General features: G+C 39.7%; 1 protein-coding gene across 4 annotated transcripts in view; it reads right to left on the reverse strand.

Annotated features, from left to right (window-relative positions):
* AUTS2 (activator of transcription and developmental regulator AUTS2) overlaps positions 1-23,130 on the reverse strand; it is a 762,050-nt gene that overhangs the window by 401,872 nt on the left and 337,048 nt on the right. For all 4 annotated transcript variants that reach the window (XM_035559290.2, XM_035559288.2, XM_035559289.2 and 1 more), the window contains exon 4: positions 16,057-16,092. In XM_035559290.2, the coding sequence (XP_035415183.1) occupies positions 16,057-16,092 (36 nt within the window). The remainder of the gene's footprint in view (positions 1-16,056; positions 16,093-23,130) is intronic.

Below are 23,130 nucleotides of genomic sequence, written 5' to 3' on the forward strand. Positions count from 1 at the left end.
ACTGATATGTCCAAGGCCACTGTAATTTCCAAACCACTTAGATTAAACCCCACTGTATTCAGGAAAGCAGTGAAGCACATGCTTTAAAGTGAAGCACACACTTAAATCCCATTGACTTCAGTTATGCATGTGTACTTACACGCTCTCCTGAACAGAATGGATGTAAGCATGTGTTTAAACTTGAACCTGTGCTTTGTTGAGATGAGACTGTGAAGAGAGAAGAGTGAAATTTAAACTGATGTGAGAAACACCACTTTTATCACTAAGCAACAAGGCCTTTCCATCAGCGCAGAACACATCTAGGTGCTTTGGGGAAAAAAAAAATCTACATACAAGTGCTTTTCTTTTCCCTCACAATGGAATGAGAAGTGAAAAAAGCAAAAGAAAAGCCATTAAAATTGAATGTTTTTATACAAACCATACAAATGCTCAATTCAATATGAAAACACTGACAATCTTGAGACTGAGGCCAGGACAGATGTTAACTTTATAAACAGCTGTTGCAGTTGAACACATTGCAAACTCCCCACTGGTTGTTATTGCTCCCTTGTCAGAGGTTACCACATGTACAGCACAGCCAGCAGAAGAGACTGTGTGAGTACACCTTCATTTAACACAGACAAAATCAATGACATTAGCTTTAAAAAGCAGAAGTCTGCAGTTATGATTAAAACTATTCAAAGCTGACTGATGAAGTAGTTACAGGAGTATCTCATGGTACAGGCAGGAACATTCAGATAGAGAGTAACTACAGCTGACATAGCTAAAGGATGTCTTCACGATTTATATTTTATATACTCTCTATATTTATTTACATATTTTATATACATAAACTATATGTTTATGTAAGTATGTACTTTATATACTTCATATTCCATACTCAATAGTAATATGTCATGACTTCTTTATAAAATTAGCATCTGACAAATAGGACCAGTTCAAAAATGGAATGTCACAAGAAGAATTACATTTATTTGGTTCATTTTTTGGCATAAAGAAAGGTCAGCTGTAATGGGCTAGGCAGATAAACAAATTTAAGAGCACATGAGAACATCAGTTTTGCTATATATAAACTCCCAGAGTAAAACAAACAAACAAAAGAAACCATCACCAACAAAAAAGAAATTGTACTTTCCTAGGGGGTTGTATAGAAAAATATGACTCGTATGTCAGTCCTTAATCTACTAACTATGTTGTTATTTCCTAAATAAGACAGGCCACATCATCAGCTGGAGAAACCTGACACAGCTCTGGTGAAGCTGATGGAATTAGAATGGGCAACACAAAACCTGAAACTCTGGTCCTACACTTGTACAGTTTTTCTTTTGAATCCCGTACCCTTCTGCATTCTTTAACACAATGACTAAAGGCTATGGACAGTAACTTTGAAATAGCTTCTGATTTTTAAGATCAGAATAACCCATCTTTTCTACGCCAGTGGTTTACTTTTTTATCTCACACTTCAAATTTAACTTCAGTTATGAGCAATGAGACAAAGGAAAGTTAATATACATATATAGAATCTAATGGGAGAAACTCTCAGCTTCCTATTGAGATCCTTCCACAGAACCAAAACAGAAATCATTCTGGTAGTATACAGAAATTTAAACCAATAGGCTCTGCACTTCATCCCCAAATTCTCTCCCCTGTAATCCTCTATCAACTATACCATATGCATGATTCATGATGCAGGAAAACACTTTCTTCCAGTGTATATGCAAAAGTTTCATGAAACAAAGTGTGATCAGCTTAAATTAAATCAAGTCACCTTAATTCAGGGAAGTATGAACTTTAAAAATAGGTACTTATTAAGAAACTGAATTTCTAAGTGGCATCCCTCTTGGTGGTATAAATATCCAACATTGAATAAATCAAGAGAGCATCTCGGAGAAAATATTGAAATAGCACACAATTTGATACCACTGCAAAAAAGCAATCAAAGCAGAGTATGGCAATAAATTAATAATAAAAAGTTATATATCTGAACCAGACTTAAAGTAATTTTGTAAGTCAGCAGTAAAAAGTTAAATAAACACTAATTTAACATATTTTAGATGCAGCAGTCAATGGATGAAATATTTTATGGCTTTTACAGCTATATGAACACAGTCAGCCGACACGCAAATTGAAAAGAAAAAGACGTGAAAACCACATCCCTGGTTCAGGCCCCAAGTATTGCAGAAAGCATAGCAGAGAAATAGACATCAGGGAAGCTGTTTTTAAGGGAAAACTGCAAAAGGGAGTTTTGGTGCAATGACCTCTAGATAATGGTTGCGACCTATGTTTACCATACTATCTTTCTGTGTACTTTTAGGCAGCACAATTGTCCTTTAAATAGGGAACAGGCATTTCATGTTCCTCTGGGGTATACACAGAAAGGAAATGATTCGTTCCTCTAAAGAGGTGTCCTCTATCAGAAGCATGTATTTCCAGGCAACATGGAATGAGGGAAAGAAAGCTGAGAGGAACAGAACAGGGCAGCGGTGGAAGTTCTGGAGATCACCACTTCTCAAAAACCCCGACTTTCAATTGTTCACATACATATTCATAGTGACATCAGGCGGAGGACCCCATTCACGAAGGTTCCTGGAGAGAACCTAGAAACTTTAGAGAACAAGGCTACCGATATTAAAAGACTAGCATGATTAATTTTGTATTTAAAATTACACACGCAAGTGAGCTGATGACAGCATGAGCATCATAGCTATCCCCATGTGCTGTCTGAAGCTTTCTTTTTAAAAGTCACGGCAGAGATGAAGTCCCTTCAAACCTACCTTCAGGTAAACTGTAAAGAAGACATAGTTATTATCACTTCAGGCATTTGGACTGAAGCTAGGCAAGAAAAAGGACTTCACGATTGAGCTCAGAAATGAATGAAGAGCAAATTTGCAGTGGGTTTATAAAAATTAGACAGTGATAGCAAAGCAGAGGGAGGAAGAAAAACACTGGGAACTGAACAATAAAACTGAAAGCAAGAAGCAATGACTAATGACTACACAACCAACAAAATTAATGAACTTAGGCTTTTGCTCTGAAAGGTACTTAAGCAAGTGCCTGTTGTATAAGCCAATCTCACTGAGTTCCTTACGCCTAAAGGCCGACGCAGAACCGATAAAACTGTTACCAGGTCAACGCAACAACAGCATTCTCCAAAACCTTCCTTTAAATAAATGAATGTAGACATTTGGACATGGATGGTTTTCTAGTGAAATACAATAAAAAGTCTACTGATTCAATTGGAAGAAAGTTCTCTGAACCCGTGAAACAGCCTGTAAGAAAGAACAAGGCTGCCAAATGGCCTCTTGATACTAATTCATAATGATGTTGTCCTTTTATTTACTGTTTCTATACCACAGATAACTGAAGTAAACAGTATATACTCCGTAGACAAATAATAATAATAATCTGCAAATTACTGGGATACACTGGGCAAACAAATGATGCTAGGAACGAATGAGGAATAAGAATCACTGGGAATCAGAAGGTAGGGGCATGAACAGAGACTGAGTTTCTTCTCTTTCGTCAGGGTTGAGAAGTGCTTCTACCATAGAAGAAAACAGTGTCATCAGGTGTGCTGCGTGACTACCTCAAAGGGCCTTCAAGGAAGACATTCTGCTATTGACATCATTTGCAGGTTTTATATATATATATATATATATATATATATATATATATATATAAGCCACATTAAATTTGCATCCACTTAGATGGGGAAAAGCATGGCATATGAAGGAAGAGAGGGCTGAATTAATATTCATAAGCAACATACTGGAAAAATGAGGAGGAGTTTGGAAAGGCAAGGAGAGAGAGCCATCAGAGAGACCTCCTGCATAACGAGCTCAGCTCTCAAGCAAGAATTGCGATGTCCTTTCCCATCTACACTAAATATCACCCTGCTCTGAACAGATTTTGGATTCTCCACTCCAGGGCACTCCAGGGAGGAAACTGTTTTGGCTGAAGTTCGGCAGGAGCAGGTGGCATTCACCAGCTGCAAGTAATTTTGCTCTTGTTGGCATCACAGCAGTTCTTGGACTTCTCACAGTTTGTGTTCAGTGGGGAACAGGGAATGGGGAGGGAGCAAACAAGTCCTTGGTGGTGTTTAACTGCATCCCAGGTTTCACGGCTGGCTCTTCCAAGCTGGCAACTCTAAGCAGACAGCAGAAGACACAGTGCTTTCAGAAGGTGTCTGCTTGGATTTGCCAGCATGGGGTTCAGGTTTGCTTGTGCTTTTCCATTCTCTGCTGTAAAAGCACATCGCCTCTGACACAGCTGCCACTTCAAGGTGGAAACAATCCTGCGAGCCAGATGTTGCTATTGCGGGGGAGGCAGGAAGAGAGAAGAAGAGGGTGGCTTATCACCAGGTGTAAGTGATCTCTCTACAGATGGACTAGCTAGCATCAGAGCCTTTCAGAGAGCCCCAAAACACATTCCTTCTCCCAGCATCTGTGCTGCCAGTTCTCCAGCTTATGTGCATGCACGTCTGTACAGAAATACAGGGGGCTGCAGTTCGAAAATTTCTGGAGTTACTGCTATACTATGCTGTGTGAAAGCACAGTAGTACAAATAACTTCAATTAATACCTCTAATGATGTATTTCATTATAGAAAAGAAAGTGGAATCTGGATACCTTAAGGTGTGGTAGTTCCATTAAACTGTTTGTCTGAATTAGTGATTTCCATCTTCAGAAGCCATCTAAGAAACAAAAAGATAAGCACTGGAGTGGGGGAAGAAGTGGTAATTCTCTTCTGCATTTTTCTTCTGTGCAAAAAAACACAAAACACAGCAGAGGGAAGTGGAATTTCCAAGAGCATCTATTCTAGGGAAATTTCTGAAGTGCTCTAAAAATCTTAAACCCCTCTCTTTTCTTCCTACCTCTTCTTTCAACTGTGCAGCATGAAAACCCTTCCATCTGGCTTTAAGAATGATTCCTTGAAACTGCACCATACTCCTCTTGCATTCATTGACATGCCCAACAATCCAGCCCTTCATTGGAAAGGCTTCTTTCGCTTCCAAATGGCACAGTATCATCATGTGCTATAGCAATGCCACTCCAAACATGAACTGCACTCTCTGAATCAACTTGGCACACACATGCAGGGCAGAATAGTCATTTTTTTCCTCCAAGCTTGTCTTTCATCACCATCCCTGACAGACACATCCTCCTTGGCAAAGGTTAGCACTTTGCTAATGAAGTTAGCTCATGATCTTTTATTATAGCTGGTGTCTATTCTGCTGTTTAACAACAATTTCTTTTCATCTGCAAAGGTGGACCAAACAGTCAACACTATTAAAAAGTTTTATTACCATAACAGCTAGAAATCTGCACAATCTACCACAAACCCACTACACAAACGCACATCTCTGTGCTGAAGAGCACTGTTATACAGGCCACTGCATAAACAGCTGAAGCACTCAAAATACTCACATAAATTACTTTCTCCTCATTCACAAGCAAGTGACTATCACATTTTTTCCTAGTAATTCTACAGCGATGCTACATAATATGGCCAACTGCAGCTTTTATATGCCAACCATGAGTTTGTACCAAAAGCATATCCAGTAATGCAAAGAGATCTCTTGGAAAACCCTCCAGCACTGCAGTGAACAGTTGCCATCTTCCAGCAAAGCTAGACAGCAAGCCTGGTAGTGAAAGCTGCACTGATCTGATTGCACGAGTCGAAGGAGTACTCATCATGACGCAAGATGGTTTGGAACAATAGCATTTGCTATAATGAATGGTGCATGTGGCACCCACATCCCTCTGTGAGAGGGAGACTTCAGAACATCAAATGAGATGAGATGAGATTTCGGGAGGTGAATAAGCTCCTTCAGCTGAACGCACATTAACCCTCAGGTGTAGTGAAGAAGAAAACAATTGGTATGATTTTTTTAAAAAACAGATTCGCCATTATTAAAGAAAAAGCTGTCAAAGACCTTCACTTCCTAATGGTCTGAGAGCAGCAATAGCCTAATAATGTTTTCCTATGGACAAAGCACCTCAAAATATTTGCAACAAACCATTACAGCATGCATCGCAACTTTACAAGCCTTCATCTAATTACTTCCACCGAAATAAACACACAAATCTTCCAGCTCCCCTCTGCCACACACACACACTCTCCGAGCACCAAGCCTCCAGCAACCTTTCTCTGATGGACACTTTTTTTCAGGAAATGACACAGTGACATAGGTAAAAGGTGATTTAGATAGACTGCTGTGTCACAAATTGTCAGGATCTGATTTAAAGACCTTGCCTTTGTCAAGAAAGACAGTTGGGTGTCTGCTTTAAAGAAGTACTGGGAATATTTTCATCAAAGGTTTGAATTGAAAAACAGTGGGAGGTAAATATCTGAGATGTTGCCAAGAAAGACCGCTATATCCGTGCAATTACCATTAACAGGGGACAGCAGTGTTTCAATGAAGTAATTCAATCTGGTGTCCTACATTTTATCAGACAGCAATTTTGAGTTCTGACATAAAAGGCTGAGAAAGAGGATTGGACTCTATTCTGGGAAATTTAGCCTTAAATTCTTGCAATCAGGAGATGTGTTCTCTGCTTCAGGTACCATCCTACCATCCCTCCAAGTGACTCAAAAGAAGAATACACTAATATTCACCATAACACTAGGCACTCACATAGGAACAATTCTTACTTTGGGCAAGTTTCAGAACTGAGCGCACGCAGTAGTAGGGCAGTGATTTCCCTACTTAAGCTATACCAGCATTTCATTTCTTCTAAGTTTAGCGGGAAGAAAAAAAATCTGTTGTTTAAAAGGTGAAATAGTAAGGTGTAGCCTGAATTAGTAAATGTACTTTTCCAAAATACAAGAAATAGGGAGAGAGAGTATTTTTTCAGAAAATGGGAAAATGAAAAGATTCAGGAAGTTCGCATCAAAATAATACCATCACGTGGCTTCTCTTCATCATTAATCCAGCCATACATATATATACACCTACTTTCTTAGGGGACTTTTGCACTGTCTTCCTCCAGAGTAATCTTTTCAGTTAGCCAAGTGACAGTAGTGGTGATTTCTGAGGTCACCAAGTTTGCGCAGTAGCTTTGCGTTTCATCTCTGCGAAGCAGACACAAACAGCACACAGCTCCTGTGCTCAGCAGCAGGATGAACTTTGATGCCATCTCAGCACAGCACTCAACATTTTGGTGTTCCCAGCACAGCACTGACCCAAACCCACTTTTCAGGGAAGTCACCAGATTTTGTCATTTTAAATCCTTTTTATTGCAGTATTTTTGCCATGATCTCTTCTTTTTGCACAAGAGTGTGTTATTTTATAAATTCTCTAGTTAGATAATGCAGAAATCTTGCAAAATCTTCCATAACCCTTCAATTTTTCTTAAATGAACATGGGATAAAATATGCATTTTATATTTTCTTAACTAAAATTGCACCACAAACAGTAACATCAGCAGATAATATGCATCAGAAACAGTCCAGTGTTGCTCTTTCTACTTGCATTACAAAAAGAATTCCACCAGGACTCTCAGATCTTCAGTTAATGAGCAAACTGGCTCTTGTTTTGTGCAGAACCTGGACGACAACCTCTACACAAGCTGTTCAAAAGCTACCAAACCTGGACTATCAACGAAGCACCCTGCACTCATGGACTATATACCTCTTTCCTTTTCATGAAATTATATAGAAACCCCTCTAGAGACCCAACACTATCATTCCTCCAAAAATATTAAATATACAATGCATTCCTTCAATGCTATTGAACATTCTCCTTAATGATATGAAACTGAGACCCTTGGAAGATGGAGGCTTTGTATATGACAGCTTAACTGCTTGCAATCAAACTAATTTGCAGTACGATGACCTGAAATGAGTTTAAAAGCACCATAATGCATGTTTAGCAATCAGTGTAGCAATTCTTTACTATTCAGGTTCACATTTGCAATTTGTGTCACATGTTATGGGAAAAAGAAAGAGGGGGAACACAAAATAATAGTTCTTTTGTTTTGCAAGAGACGATGAGCAAAAAATATACTTATTCTAGGCCAATGGCAAAAAGTAATAAAGATGAGCTATGGGGCATTAGAGACCAAATCTAGACTGACAGCAATTCTTAGTCTTTCTGCTCCTTATATAGTTCTTATAATCTCCAGAAGTGGAAATTAAAAAATAAAAATTTGCTTATAAAGGATCATGATGTGAATTTTATAAATCGATTTTTGTTGAATATTGTCTAAAATGATTAAGGTAGTTCATCTGAAGTGTCAACAAAAATACATACTGAATATACCCCAAGGTTTCTGAACTGCAAATGATGCTTCTTGCCAACCACTTGCAACACTCATCTCTCTTCTGCTGCTGACAAAAGTTAGAGACCCTTCTGGCAAATAATGCAGATTTTCAGATCACCTCTTCAAATACATAAAATTCCTAATTTCCTTCTTTTCTTACTGCCTTCCTTTCCCTAAGCCACCTCCATTCATCACATTTGTTATTCTCGGGCAAATGACTGGACTCCAATGAGGTAAGTGGTGAACCATACAAAGAAGCAGAAGGAAAAAGGGCTAAAAAGTCCTAAGTGTTTGGTGAAGAAACAGGAAAGCACTACATGTAACACCATGCCACAAAAAAAGCCACAGGAACTACACACAAAAGGGCACCACTGAGACAAAGATATTACATAAATAGGAAAGATTTAGTTGTACAAAAAAATAAAAAAAGCTCAATTCTAACAACTAAAGCAGGAATGGGCAAGGAGGAAGGCCACCCAAGACAGCCAAGAAGCACACTCTAGCTCAGCATTACTCTATTGGAACTAGTATCTCCTTGGGGTCATCATCTCCTGAATCACCAAAAGTATCTGGGGGTCTGTCCTAAAGGAATTAATCATTGCATTGCCCCGAGAATGAAAATCAGTCATTCAGCAATGAGAGAGTAAACCTGAAAGATCAAAAATCTTCTCTCAGTTCTGCTTAGTTGGGTAAGAAACTACTGCTGTAGCTTGCTTTCCCCTTTTGTTTTAGATTTGGACAACATCAGTTCACCCAACTCAAAGAAGAACTGTAAGGATTAACATTTGTAAATGCAAAACATCATATTCAAATAGAAGGCCTGCAAAAATAACTCAGACCAACATCTATGTTCAGAACAGATCTGATGAGAGACCTGTCTTGACTAAATTCCAGCCCAGGTAACTTATTTTGCTTGCCCAAACAATCCTCAAATCCTGACTTAAACACATGTTTCTTTTAACCTCTAGAAAAATACAGAGTTTTGTTCTCCAAAAACAGTTGTTGTGCTCCAGCTACTCTCATCATGATTAGCGGGTTGCTGGAAATGTACATATGCCTGCTTTTGCTGTTCTTTTTGCTTTGATGGTCATACTGTTAGTAAACTCTTTAATGAGTCTCAGTTGTCCCTAGGAAAAACATTACATTTTATAAATGCTAAAATTAATAGACCTGGGGTAGGTTTTATTACAAGCAATGTTTTTATTTGGCAATGATGATGCCTCCCTTACAGCAGCATTTTCAATGGCTCCTGGAAACAAAAGACAACACCTAACATATTTCAGATAAAGAAACACCAGGGTTTCCTGGTCTCGCTGCTCTGCTGAGGTCTGCAAGTACTAATAGGTAATGATCACCCACAGAGAGATTTGTACTGGGAACCTTGTCCACCTTTCCTGAATTTACTGTCTGAAGATTCTTAACTTCTCTTGTCAGCTTCCTTCCTCCAAAGAATGGGCACATGGAGATTTTTAGAGCGAAGCTAAAATGGATTTCAGCATACCCTCTGCAATAATAGTTGGTAAAACTAATTACAGTGAGAAAATTGGAGATCATTCATTACCCTACTGAGCAAATTAGGATTTGTTAACAATGATTTATAGTGCCAAATGCAGGATAACAAGGATTGTCTTTTCAACTGAATTCACAGAGGACATGACAGTTTATTAAGTGTGGTGCATCCAAACAGTCTAGCGTTGTAGTGCTTTTGTAGACCTCGCAGTATTTAAGAGGTATAAACACTTCTACATAAGCAAAATACATTTAAATGTTTGCCTTCTAAAATCAACCCCAGAGGTAACCAAGTAACTTAACCTACCTGAAAAAAACACTTTTATTTAGCAACATCACTGAGTACATGAAGAAGCAAATTATTATATCCTACATCACAACAGCCAGCTGATTTTTTCAATCTATTCCACATGATGCTTTTTATCTGAGCTGCTTGCTCCTTTCCTGTGGAAACTAATGGGTCTTACTGTAATCTAATGTTGAGTCTTTCAACACACTCCCACCTGAAAAGAGTCAACATCACCACCAATTCTACCACTTCCAGAAACCAGAGCACTGGTAGAGATTCTACTTAGCATTGCTGCCAGGGCATATAGACCAGGCAAGGAAGGAAAATCTACCGGTTTAAGGGCTGTATTTGAGAACGAGAGCCCAGAGCATGTGCTGGTACAACTGATTCCACGTTTCTTCTGTAGGTTATGTCTTAGTTGAAAATCAGTCCTACTGCACAGTGCAATAGCTGGCCTTGTCTAGGCCAAATACTTGTTCCCCATCGTCCCTATCCTCACACTGCTGGTGCTCCACTTACTCGCCTTGGGATGAGTTTTTAGAGCTCCGAGTAACACAACGCAACACCGCACAACGCAGCATCCCAGCAGCGTGCTGTAACTTCGCAGACATCTGCTGAACTGAACCCATTCAGGGCCAAATCGGATAGCGCAATTGATTAACTAGAGCCTTTGGGAATATGCTCACAGTTTATATTTGTCTGAGTCACCAGCCCATGTGCAAATCATATTTTTCTTTTTTATTCCTTATTTTTAAGGAGGAAGTAGGACTGTCATCTGGTAAAAAAGTGTCACTGGAGCATCTTTCTCCCTTCCAACCTCCCAGACTTGTTTCTGTCACCAGCTTATTACCAAATTCTAACCCATTTTGAAAATCCACAAACTCTATGCATTTTCTTGGGGGGTAAACTGCTAACCAACATTCCCCTCCCCACATCCTTAACCAACCAATTGAACGAAACCACAAAACCTTCAGAAACTGCCACAAAGACGTGAAAAGCAGACCAATCCAAGAAACAGAAACAAGTTGCCAGGAATTTAAAATGAACCTAACTATCTTGGGAGATGGATTTGTCATTTAAAAATATAATGCAAAGTTATTTAGGTTTTGGTTTCTGTTCTATGTTGGAAACCAATAAACCACCTGTATCCTCTAATGTGAGTTTGGCTGGGTGGGAGATACAGAAAGAAAACTAGCAAAAAACAATTTCCATAGTCAGATAAACAAAAAGTTTTTAACTATTACTCAAACTCCAATTGTATTCTAAAACATCTCTCTCAACCTTTTAAAATCATAGACAGCTAAACAATATTAAAAATTCAAATAAATTAAGTTCAAGTAACTTTTTAAAGCTAGAGAGTTTTTTTCTATATACTTTCTAATTAACTTATGTGACTTCTTAATGAGACATAATGTACCTGATCTACCTTTGACGATAGACAATGATAATTTGCAATGCAAAAAGAATCAAAGACAACTGGGAGATGTTCCAGGAAGTATACAGTTATAATTGTTAGGACACACCAATATTAACAGCATGTCCAAATGTTTCATTTTTACATGCAGCAATCGTAAACTGGACCACAGGAAACAATGTCAGGCCAGTGCAAAAGGCTTAGAATATTAGGTCTGATTTTTAACTTTGCCTGTTCTTTCCTCACTATTGATTTAATAACACGTAAAAAGGACAGGAAAGTGTCCACTCTGACAATGAGTAGCAAGTCAGGTGAAACAGATTCCAGCAACAGTGAAAATGGCTTGTTAAAAAAATCTACCGAACATTTTAGCACTTGTGAATGAAGTGGAAGATAGGTTGTTCCTAAGTGAAGAAAGCATGGAGAGGTACTTACAAGTCCTCAACAACTCTGCATCATTAGCACTCATTCAGTGGTTACTCACACATGTCCCACTTTGCTGAAAGCACCTAATTAGAAAGCCTGTTTAATCAATGGCAGTTCTGATCCTACCAGTTAGGCTGAAACACTTAATGGAGATTCCCAACACTCCCTATTGACTGCAGAGTGAAGGTAGGTTGTCAAAGCTGGCAGTGTGAATGCCCTCCCCAGAGCATGCAAGTTTTTCCTCTACCGTTTATTTTTCACGAAGCTAACACAGAGGAAACACAAACATAAGAATCCAGTCTCCATCTTCCCAATTCAAAAACTTACCTAGTCAGAGCATAACACTAGGTAAGACTGTTTAGCCTTCCTCACTGCTACTGGAAGTGCATAATGAATTTCTAGGATAGAACAATCATACAGATAATAGAAAAATGATTTTGTATTACTGGGAAGCGTCAGGTTTATAAACATTTCCTTAAACACTCAGTGATCTCAGGAGGCTCTCTATAAAATGAAAGGATCCAAAAAGAATTTTTGCTTTGCTGTGACATGCACAGCATCCACACACACCGCAGACACATGACTCTCCATCAAACCCTAGTGCCTCGCATAAGCATAGTTCGTAAAGGAGATTCCAAGTCTGACAAGAATTATTTGCATTTTGTACATGCTAGGTAACATGCTCCAAATATACAAGCCCTTCATTCTTACCAAATACTGGGGGAGAAAAGCCTGTCTTCCCCCAATGAACGTGTTTTCCCCTTTCTGCCCACAGTACACATGATTATGTACAGAACAGGGTGGATACACTGTTGGTTGCTCACCAATTACATCTCTCCTACTGTAATTACACTAAGGTAACTCCTGCTTACATGAATGAAAGCAAAATCAGCAAATTCAAGTATTAGATTTAAGCATTCCACCTCCCTTCCTCCCCCCCCAATCAAAAAGGAACTAGCTCTGAAGCTTCACATCTTATTGTTGTGACTAGTTCACATTTTTGTTTCATATAAACAATTCTTATTCCTTGTGCAAAAATTTCCATGTAAAGCCGCTGTTTTTCTAATAATGCCACAAAGCAACAGGACAAATTTGACACGAAGGATACTTACTACTCCAAAGTCAATGAGCAACTAATAGAGAAGTACAACTCCTGGTTCATTCAAGCTTTAAAAAAGAAACACACAAATAACAGAAAAGATAGCAATACTTCATTAATACAAGACACATTTGCTTCTGCCGCCAACGTTGGCTATAGGTTTCATGATAAATACATCATCTCAGTCTGCTTCCCTAAGTAGTAATTAGAGTACCCTCTTTACAGAAAGATGATTTTCCCCAGCAGAGAACACAAAGGCATGTGCTGGTGGAGAGGTACTTCTATCAAGAAGCCAGTGCTCCTGGAGAAGAGAGACTGAGAAGGGTAAAAGCAGTAATGAACTCTGATGATTAAAGTACAGATCTAGGCAGAAGGAGAAGATTCCATTAATACTTGGATTTAAACAGCAAATATTGGCTACTATTCATACCTCAGTATTCATTCATTTCAGAATAAAACCTGCCTCCACCTGTGTTTCTGCTTGCTGTAGTAGATGTGCTTGGACAGTGAATCTGGTGCCAGTCCATTTTAACTTACCTGGCTACCTGTGTTTCCTGTGGTGCGCTACAGTATGTGATATTCTGTAGTCCAAAGTACAACATATATTGATCAGTAATTTCCACAGGCAAAAGCTTTATTGTTGTCTATTCAGCTAAAAACTATTGCTGTTTCAATTGAAACCAATGGCCCTTGTTTTGATGTTCTGGGTTAGCACTAAACGCAAAAACTAACAATCTTCTCTAGTTGAAAGCTTTGAAAAAAAGGCAAATCAAGCGCATATTCTTTTGCACTTTGATAATACAATAATTACTTTTATCAGAAACACATGCTAAGTGGATCATTCTGGAGGATTTTTCTCATTGTCTGGTACCACAAAACACATCTGGGTTTTATTTGTCCCATGTAAGTTAATAAGGGTATGGACTTTTTTAAAACAATAAGCAAGATAATCCTAAAAACAACTTTTCAGAATAAGAAGAGGAAGGAAAAAAACCTCAAGTTTTATCCAAAACTGGGAACGTGTAAAAGTGGCTTTACTGAAGGACTTTTTTGATTACTAGGCTATTAGTGAAGAAGGAAAAAGGAAGTTAAAGAAATCCTCTTCCAGTGACTATACATAAGAAAGTGTATCGCATTAATGGAACCTAATAAAGGATGTCTCCCCCACCTACTCAGATCCAAATCAGGATAATTTAACTGCCAATATATTGGCACAAGAAGATGTTAAACTTCTTCTTGTTACTGAATTCCTAACTTGGTAGGAATTGGAAACTTTCAGGCTTTTTGCTGGAGCATAGGGGATGTTGACACCTTCCAGATTTTCACTTTACTGGACCAACCCACAGACAGTATGGTGCAAGGAACAGCAGATGGCTTTTCTTCTGTTACCTCTGCTTCCTAAATATGAATCTAAACATTGTTCTTAAAACATGCATATTCAGCTCCTGCTATAAGGAGAAAAAGATTTATTTATATACGTTAAAGCCTTTCATCCCATATTATACTTGTCCCATTCCAGAGCATCTCTGTATATGTTCATATGATTTGAATTTCAAGCGCACAGACAAAGGAAAGCAATTTGCTCTTAAGCACAGAGTTTTAGTTTTAATCTTAATGCAAGATACATGTTGAGCCGTTTGATATTCTTCTTCCCTTCATACCCTTCCTCTTAAAAATATGCACAACACAAAACAGGGAAAGCGCTGACAAAAAAGAAACCATTTTTTTTCCTGTTTCACAGCTTACCTTACCTTACACTGATATGGGCTTTGGTCTAATTAAAAAAACTAGCAAAAGTCTTTTCCACTCAGTAATGCTCTCTTCACACCTTACCACTGGCAGGAGAAGGAATATATAGTCTGTGCTGAAGTCCAGGGTAAATCCAGCAGGACATGGCATTTCTCCACGTATTAAGCAACTTCTGTGCTTGCATTTTACACTTTACATGTGAGGTCACACATTACTCAGTTTAATCCCATATCTTTTTTATAGGATCACAGACCTCTGAAAAAAGACTAAACTTCACCATGTACTAACAGAAGACAATTATGTTCTGGGAATCTGACAAGAGAGCAACAAAGTTTTTTCATCACGTAATTGAATACTACATAGTTTTCTTTTCCCCAGAGTTTGATGAAAAGATAAAAGCAGTCTTTGATTATACTATTAACTATACAGAACAATGCTACAGAAAAAGTCTTGCTGCATTTTACTCACCTGTTTGTGGACATACATAACCTGTTTCTCCTACAGATATTATGGAGGCAGAAAAGACATGCTTGGAGAACACAGTGTAAGTTACAAGTTTCAGGGAGTATGAGCGATTAAAATACAAATCTTGGAGGAAAATAAGGAGTGCACTAGATTGGCTGCAAAATATTTCTTACAAACTTATCTGCAAGTAGAACGCATATTGATAAATGTGAGAATAAACACATGGAAATGTATAAATACAGACTGTTAATCAATAAAGGGACATGCAAATAAATAACAAAAAAAGACAGATCAATTATTAATCTAATTAGGGACCGATCCCCTTCTCACAATGTAAAATGTAAATCTAGCATAAATACAACTACAGCTGTGTATTCCTAGATCACCTGTGATGCATGGGGCTTTTAACCAACAGGTAGGAAACACTGTGTCGTGTTCTCTGGACTGTGGTACACGGGAGATGAGACAAGACTGCCATAATGGGCTCTTTAAAGTCTATGAATCAATGAGAATTGGTATAAAGGGAAATCAAGATCCTACCATCTCAGATTAGAGAGATGATAAGACCATGGTTCATTTTATTTGCTATAATTGTGTAAATTAAAATCTGTTGGAATTTATGTAGTAACTAATAACACCTGATTAGTTCAGGAAAACATTGATCACCATGTCTGCAGCATTACTTATCATGTATTCATGGAGGAAGACAGAAAAAGATAAGTTAACCTATTGGGCAGACAGAGATTGGTTAATTATGCTTGTTTCCATATAATAAGGCACTTTCGTTTCAGAAGTAATGCTATGCTGTTCAGAGACACGTGTTAAAGTTGAGATACACTTACAAAGTAGCCTGTTCCCAAGCTGGAAGGAGCTGAGCTCTGCAATAAAACACAAAGACAAAGTGGAAAATCAGTGATGGTTTTTAACACGTTCCAATCCACATAGCTCATTACCAGCCCTTTCCAAGCTTTTCATCACTACATCACAGCACCAATGTGCTGCCCCTTGTCATCTGCTACTGAAACAAACACGGTGTTGCTTAATTTTTCCCTTTACATCTCTCAACGACTCTGAGATGGTAACGTGCTATTTACTGAATTCCAAGCTTCTGCGGTGGACGTAATTGCCAATTTATTTGACAGGCAGCTGGGTAATGAATTAATGATGGCATTTCGCCCTGCACTGAGACTAAACAGACACTCATCAACCAGCCTCCCTGACATGCTGACATTCAATGCCCTGGACTCCAGCTACTCAGCTTTGTGGCCACAAAGGGGCAGGCGGGAGGGGGAAAAGAAAAAAAACATAGACCGACTTCAAAACAAAAAGCCCGGTGGGTTTGGATGACTTTTTCAGTGTATGACCTGTTTGCCAATTTATTCCCGAAAGGCCCTGGTTAGTACACACATAGTGCTTTTCTAAAATGAGACATTTTGTAAACATAATTAGTAGTCTGAAATGTAAAGAACGCGTGGGCACAGAGAAGCCGCTTCAGTCAATGTACCATTTCCTGGAGAACACAGCCACTACGATTTCCCATTTGGATGTCCACATTGTTTGACAAACCAAGGGTTTAAAAATAAAAGAAAAAAACAAACAACAGAAACCTACAGTGTGAAAAAGATTTCAAAACTCAAAACCATAAAAATAATTAAAACTAATATTGCTACCTCAGAAAACAATCAAAAGGTTTAAATGCTTAAAAAAACACACATCATGCTATTCATTTTAAGTGGGACATGATCACAACCTCCACATTCACATGAATTAAGGAGATAAAGGGTTTTGTTTCATTAGTTTTTCATCTAAGCAATGGGGATTACGCAGCAGGTTCTCTTAGAGCCATGGTGAGAGACCTAAACATCTCAGGCCTAATCCAGGTCACTGGCTGTTACATTAAAGAGTGAACAGCTCCTGGTGCTACGGCCCTAGCACTTGAAACACTTCAAGCCAGGCCAGTCAATGGACGAGGAAGCAGAACGCAGGGGATAATTCTCGGGTGAGCAGCGGGAAGCCCAGATGACCAGCCTTTAACCCCTACAGCTCCGTTTGTGTGTCTGTTCCTTACCACGGCCGTGCTTTCAGTACCAACAGAGCTCTATGAGTACCAGGAGCCGCACAGGGGCCCCAACCAGCCTTGGCAAGCTGCTGGAAGATGCCCAACTGGCACACTATCGCAGGGAGCCCCAGCAGCACATTCTCTCTACTTCTGATCACTGAGTGAAGCACTGACACAAAAGAAAATAACCCCCCCAAAGGGGCTTACTCTTTCTTTTTACTGAATTCTGCGTAGCAGAAATAGATGGTGCCAAGAAATTTAAAATTAACAGCCATATTCATTGCAAATAATCAGAATATTACTGTGTGTTCACCAAAGCACTACTAAAAAGAGAGGTTTAGAGAGGTTATGTACGTATGGGGAAAGGCCTTCTGCTTTAAGCCATTAAAAATTAAGGACTTAGTAAGAGGAAATCATCTTGGAAGTCATAAGGGTCCCAACATCATAGTACCAACAAACTCCGCTGGGACAGCTTATATGAACAAACAAAACTGCTATGGAAATTTGGAATGTATGTGGTTCCTGCCCCTTAATCTCTATCCCATACTCTGCAGCTCCAGAAGGACTCAAGACCTGCAGTTCACAGCTTTGGTTGCAGGAGCACAAGGGGAGCTGTACAGACAACCGGAGTTCTGAGTCCTTCTGGCCCCACTCCTGCCCCTCTGGGGCCTCCAGCTCCCTCTGCCAACACCACTGGCAGCAAGATGCGCCTGGTCCCATTGACAATGTTCCCAGAAGCTCCTCATCATCATCATCAGCGTGCAGCTGGGAACAGCTGGGTGACCACCACAGCCTCAGTCATCACACAGCTAGAAAGTGCCCCTTGTGGGCCACGTATGGTGTTTTGTGAGCCCCCGATGCCTGCAACACCGGGTTGAAAGGATTGTATGGATCCCGATCAAGTCCCACTCTTCACTCACAACTTTTAAAACTTACGGTAAAGGCTGAAAGCTCCAAAGTCTGCATTCTGCATCTGTGTGTAGTTTTTGTCTGCTTTTTATTCCAAGCTTTGGAAGGATTAAATATAAAAACAAAACAAAACAAACAAACAAAAAAGCAAAAAAAAAAGTTTCCCACTGAATATTTCCATTCCTTCAAAAGCAATGCTGCAATGGCTATGAGAGGACAGTTGAAACATAGCAGTCAAATGACTTTGGCTGAAAAGAAAGAGTTTTGTGCATTTTCAGGGAGTTTGACTTTGCTTGATGGAAACACAGCCCTTCACAAATCGCATGCTGCATATGGATAGTACAGTTTGCATACTCTTTTTACTTTAAGTAGCTACAAAAGACTGCATTGCACATGCATGAATGACTAAGTTAGCTGTGTTGTGAACTGTGTTGACAGAGCATATAGGCTGAAGCAAGGGCTATGCAAGAAGGTAGCTTCTCACCTTTTTGATAACTCCCAATAGCGAAAGGATCCTACTACCCAGTGCCCAGCCTTGGTACCAACTGATGAATGTGATACTGTGTATGCAGCATCTTTACAAGCCCATGCTGAGTCGTGATCCTGCACTGGGTGGTTCTACATCTCTTATATAAAGTGTGCCTATAATAGAGGTAATGGTTTCACTTTCCCCCTTTGCAAAATTCGACATTAGATATACCATTTGACATTCACACAACCACTAGCAGAAGCCTGCATTAGGTGCCCATCAGCAAAATGCAAGCCACTTGCTTAAAATTAACAGGATTTTGGTTTTGTTATTTTCCTTCGTCTCTTTTCTAATTTTTTTTTTCCTTCTTAAAGAGAAGAACTTTTGGCCCAGGAGCAAAAATGCAGTAACCCTCATGTAAGCATTAGTTTACTGTGTACCAAAGAAAATTACATCCTTGAGGTCTTGGAAGGCACAGTTATACCCATTTTGCATATATATTGTGCATTACTTGGGGAGCTGGGTGGGTAGAAAGGCTGTGTTGTACATATTTGTTCTGGCTATTGTTTATGCAGGTCTGACTGAATGAAGGAACAGTGGGTATCATTTCAATTTCTGATGTCAACATCAAATTACTTATTTAATTTCATGCCTGGCGAAGCATTGTATAGCTACACGCAGAATCATTTCACTTCATTTGTTATGCTGTGTTTTCTTGGCGATTGGCTTGCCTTCCAACTGACAGCTTTAATTACGACATGAATTTGATTGCATTGCTGAGGAATTAACATAATGCAACAAAGCATTTAAGCACCCAACCTCAGACACACAAACACACATACACACCCTCACACCCACACAAAGAAGCAGCCGCTGCAGCTGATCAGCTTCTGGTGCACACACGCACAAACATACACTGAGCTTTGCTGGTCTTATTCCACTTTAGATACAGCCAAGATTACCGGGGATATTCTGGAGGAGAAGTGCTAAGGATTTCAGAGCACATAACCCAAAGTCTTGTTTCTCAATTTGTCTTTGTTTGGGCTTAGTGCACAGGTGGGAGGAATGGGAGGCAAGGAATCGCACATCTCGGATTTGAGGCAGAAACCATGAGTTGTCCAGAGGATTACACTGCTGGGGGTGTAGAGACCTTTCATCCTGCGGCAGACAGTAACAGACCTGTGGGCAGGACACCCTGGGACTTACTCCTGATTCGATACCTCACTGTAACCTTTCCTCGAGTGTAAAATACACAATGTGGTAGAAGCACACAGCTACAAAGCACCAGGGAAAGAGGAGTTCTCTTGAAAGAATGTGTGAGCTTTGCTGAGAGCACAAGACTTTTCATGCCGGGGACAAATGGTGTCATCAAAAAAAAAAGAAACATCCCTGTCCCACTTCCTACTCAGAACTGGAGCAACATTCCAGACAGAAAAATGCCAATGCTATTGCTAAATTATTCTCAGCAAGAGCAAGCAGAGGCCAGGCAGTCCATGCTCCTGTCATGCAGCAGGAGACCTGCGCTGCCTCCCAGCCGATGATCAAAGGCGAGGGCTTTTACCACCCATCGCTGAGGGCTGCTGCCAACTCCGGCAGGGCTGAGGGCACCCAGAGCAACTTGTCTGCCCTCTCCTGTCCGGGTGGGCTTCCACTGCCCCTGCATCGCCACTGCCAAACTGATGAGCAAGGCTCATAAGGAAAGCGTGAGCTTCAGATCTGCAACAGAGCAGGAACTCAGAAACATGAAGCAAAGAAATCAGTTTTGGGGTTTGTATTTGATTAGCACAATGCTGGGCTGAACCCCTAAATATTCTGTGCATTTAGGATCCAGGTTTGCTGTAATTCTCACATTTCCCTCAAGTAATCTCTTGGCTGTTTTGTAAAACATGGCTAAAAGGTACCTCATGTACTCCAAAGTGGGAAGATTCAATTAAAAATAAATACATACAGAACGGGAAGGAAAACAAGTTGACTGAGCTCCAAGCTGAGGAAAAGAGAAAGTGCTGCCATCTTGTCTCCAAGCAAAATCTCAACAAAATGAATTCTACTACTGGCAAGATTTTGATGAGATTAAATTGACTACAGCACCCTATATATAAAGACGGAGCAGCTCTCCAATTTCTCTTTTAGACCCCTGGAGCTACCTCTGCCCATAAAGGAAAAAACATGTTGTCATTCCAAAAAATACTATATAGGGGAGAAAGGCAGGAAGAAATGGATTTATGAAATTCAGACAGGGAGATGTATTAGGGGACTGGCAAATGCTTGCAATGGAGCATTTGACCAATTGTTATCCCTAATCTAGAAGAGGTCAAGTTGCCTGCTAATTATGTTCTCTCACAGAGGGGAGGGGAGTGTTTATCTGTCTCTGTACACGTGTGCAAGATGAAGAGAAAGGACTTGATGGAAATCAGTCGCACTGCATTGCATCTGACAAGAACATAGGATACTCCTCTTCCTCCTGTCTGATGCTATTTCAAGCCTCATTATGAGAAAAGCCTCCTGTTTAACATGGTCTTTTCATTGAATTATCTTCTTTTCATTTTAGACCAACTCTCTCTAAAATGCTGCAAATTACCTGCTTGGATCTCATTAGCCTGGAGAAGAGTCATCCCTTGTAAACACACTTGGCATCAATCTCCGTTACCCAAGGACTGTAGGTACATTTACAATATGCAGAATTGAAAGATATCTGACAGGAGAGGGAATGAAGCCACTGACATGTCAGTTTGCAACTGGATATTCATTATACTATCTCCCTCATTCTGCATCTGTCACTAAGCTATCACTTAGACTCCACATTAAAGCTCATGAAGCTAACATTTCTGTTTCAACAGCTTACTTACAACTAGGGATTTGAAAATTGATCATCCACCTAGAGTATATGCACTTCATTCATTATACATATTTCCATGCAGTAGCCATGTTTAATCTTACAATGCTGTGGGGCTACAGCAGTGGAGATTCATCATATTTCAAGTCCAAAATCTACTTGCTGACCTCAGGGCTAATCTACCTGCAGTATTTTATATTTTTGTTCAATCTTCTGTTAAATACACAACTTTCTGTGCATTTCTTCTGAGCTGTGTTAAAATTGGGATCTTCAGATCTTCCGAGAGAACATAGTCTTTTGTCTGTAGTTTTTTCTTCTGGACAGTAACCATTAAAAAGCTAGTATTCTAAAATATCAAAAGATATTTTGATAGATACTTTCTTCAAAAGATAGTATTTAAAATAACCTTATTATGCTATTAATGCTTCCTTGCACCTACAAGCACATTTCAAGGCAGGTTCACCTATAGCTGAAAGTGGAAGCATCACTACCAGTTTGTATGGCCCTTTATGGTCATTTAAAAAAGCAGGATGTTTGTCTTTGGAAAAGACAGAAATGCAGAACAGTATTTACTTTTGTTAACTGGAAGGATCTGGGATAGGCGGAAGGCCACCACAGACCTACGGAAGAAGACAGCACCTCATGAATGCTTGTAAAATCTCGTCTGAACTGGCAACAGCAGGCCACAGAAAGACATGCTTGTATTGCAGTGAGTTATCAAAGCATAAAGGAACTTACTTATTAAGCAAAACATAAATTATACATAACTTGACTTTAAAACATGCGTTTCCACATATATTTGAATAATGTTCCTTTTCAGCAACCTGTGAATCCCTATGTCCTCTCTTGTGTGCACTAGGGAAGTTTTATTTGCTGTTGATTTCCTGTTAACTTGCCATAGTGCCAAGACAAAGGTAAAGTATTGTAAAAGCATGAGAAAAAAATGTATTGGATTGGTAGAAGGGGAACCAGGAGTCTGTTCTCACTGCCAGGTCTGGCACTGCAATGCTGTGAGCTGCTGGGAAGCACAAGTAAGCCTCAGAGCTCTCCACGCACTACATTGCAAGGGAATGACAAGGTTAAATTAAAACCACGCTTGTAAGGAGTGGTGAACTTTTTGCTGGAAGGTGCTCTGCAGTTGTGAAGTTCATTGCAGTGGCTTCTAAGCTGCCAGAGGGCTCGGAGCAAGCTACAACAGCAACGGTGACAGGTTGACGGTCAGCTGCCATCCAATGCAACCTGTACCGAGCGTTTACTTACTACCTCCTCTGGTTTCACTCTCCTCTTCCAAAGTTATCTTACAGCACTGACACTGCCCTCACCTGACCGCTGTGAAGGGTAGGCTCTGAAGTGTCTAACTCAATGTACCCATAAAGGGTGGCTCCAGGGAAGGAATGGGCCCCTAAAATAATGTGACAAAGGGAAGAGGAAAGAGAGCGCAACAGATTTTACACCTTCACAGAGAAAACCAGGTGTCTGTTCCAGCAATATGCACAACTCAGCAAAAACGGCTAGCTGTGTGCCTCCAGGCTTAAATTCACAAAACAAAACGTATTCTTTACAAAGGTATTGCTTTTAAAATCTGCTCAATTCAGTTTTATTGGGCTGGCCTACAGAGGACACCATCTGGTATCTGTCATCCAAAT

Source organism: Cygnus atratus, chromosome 20 (genome assembly GCF_013377495.2).
Source record: "Cygnus atratus isolate AKBS03 ecotype Queensland, Australia chromosome 20, CAtr_DNAZoo_HiC_assembly, whole genome shotgun sequence".
Lineage (NCBI taxonomy): Eukaryota > Metazoa > Chordata > Aves > Anseriformes > Anatidae > Cygnus > Cygnus atratus.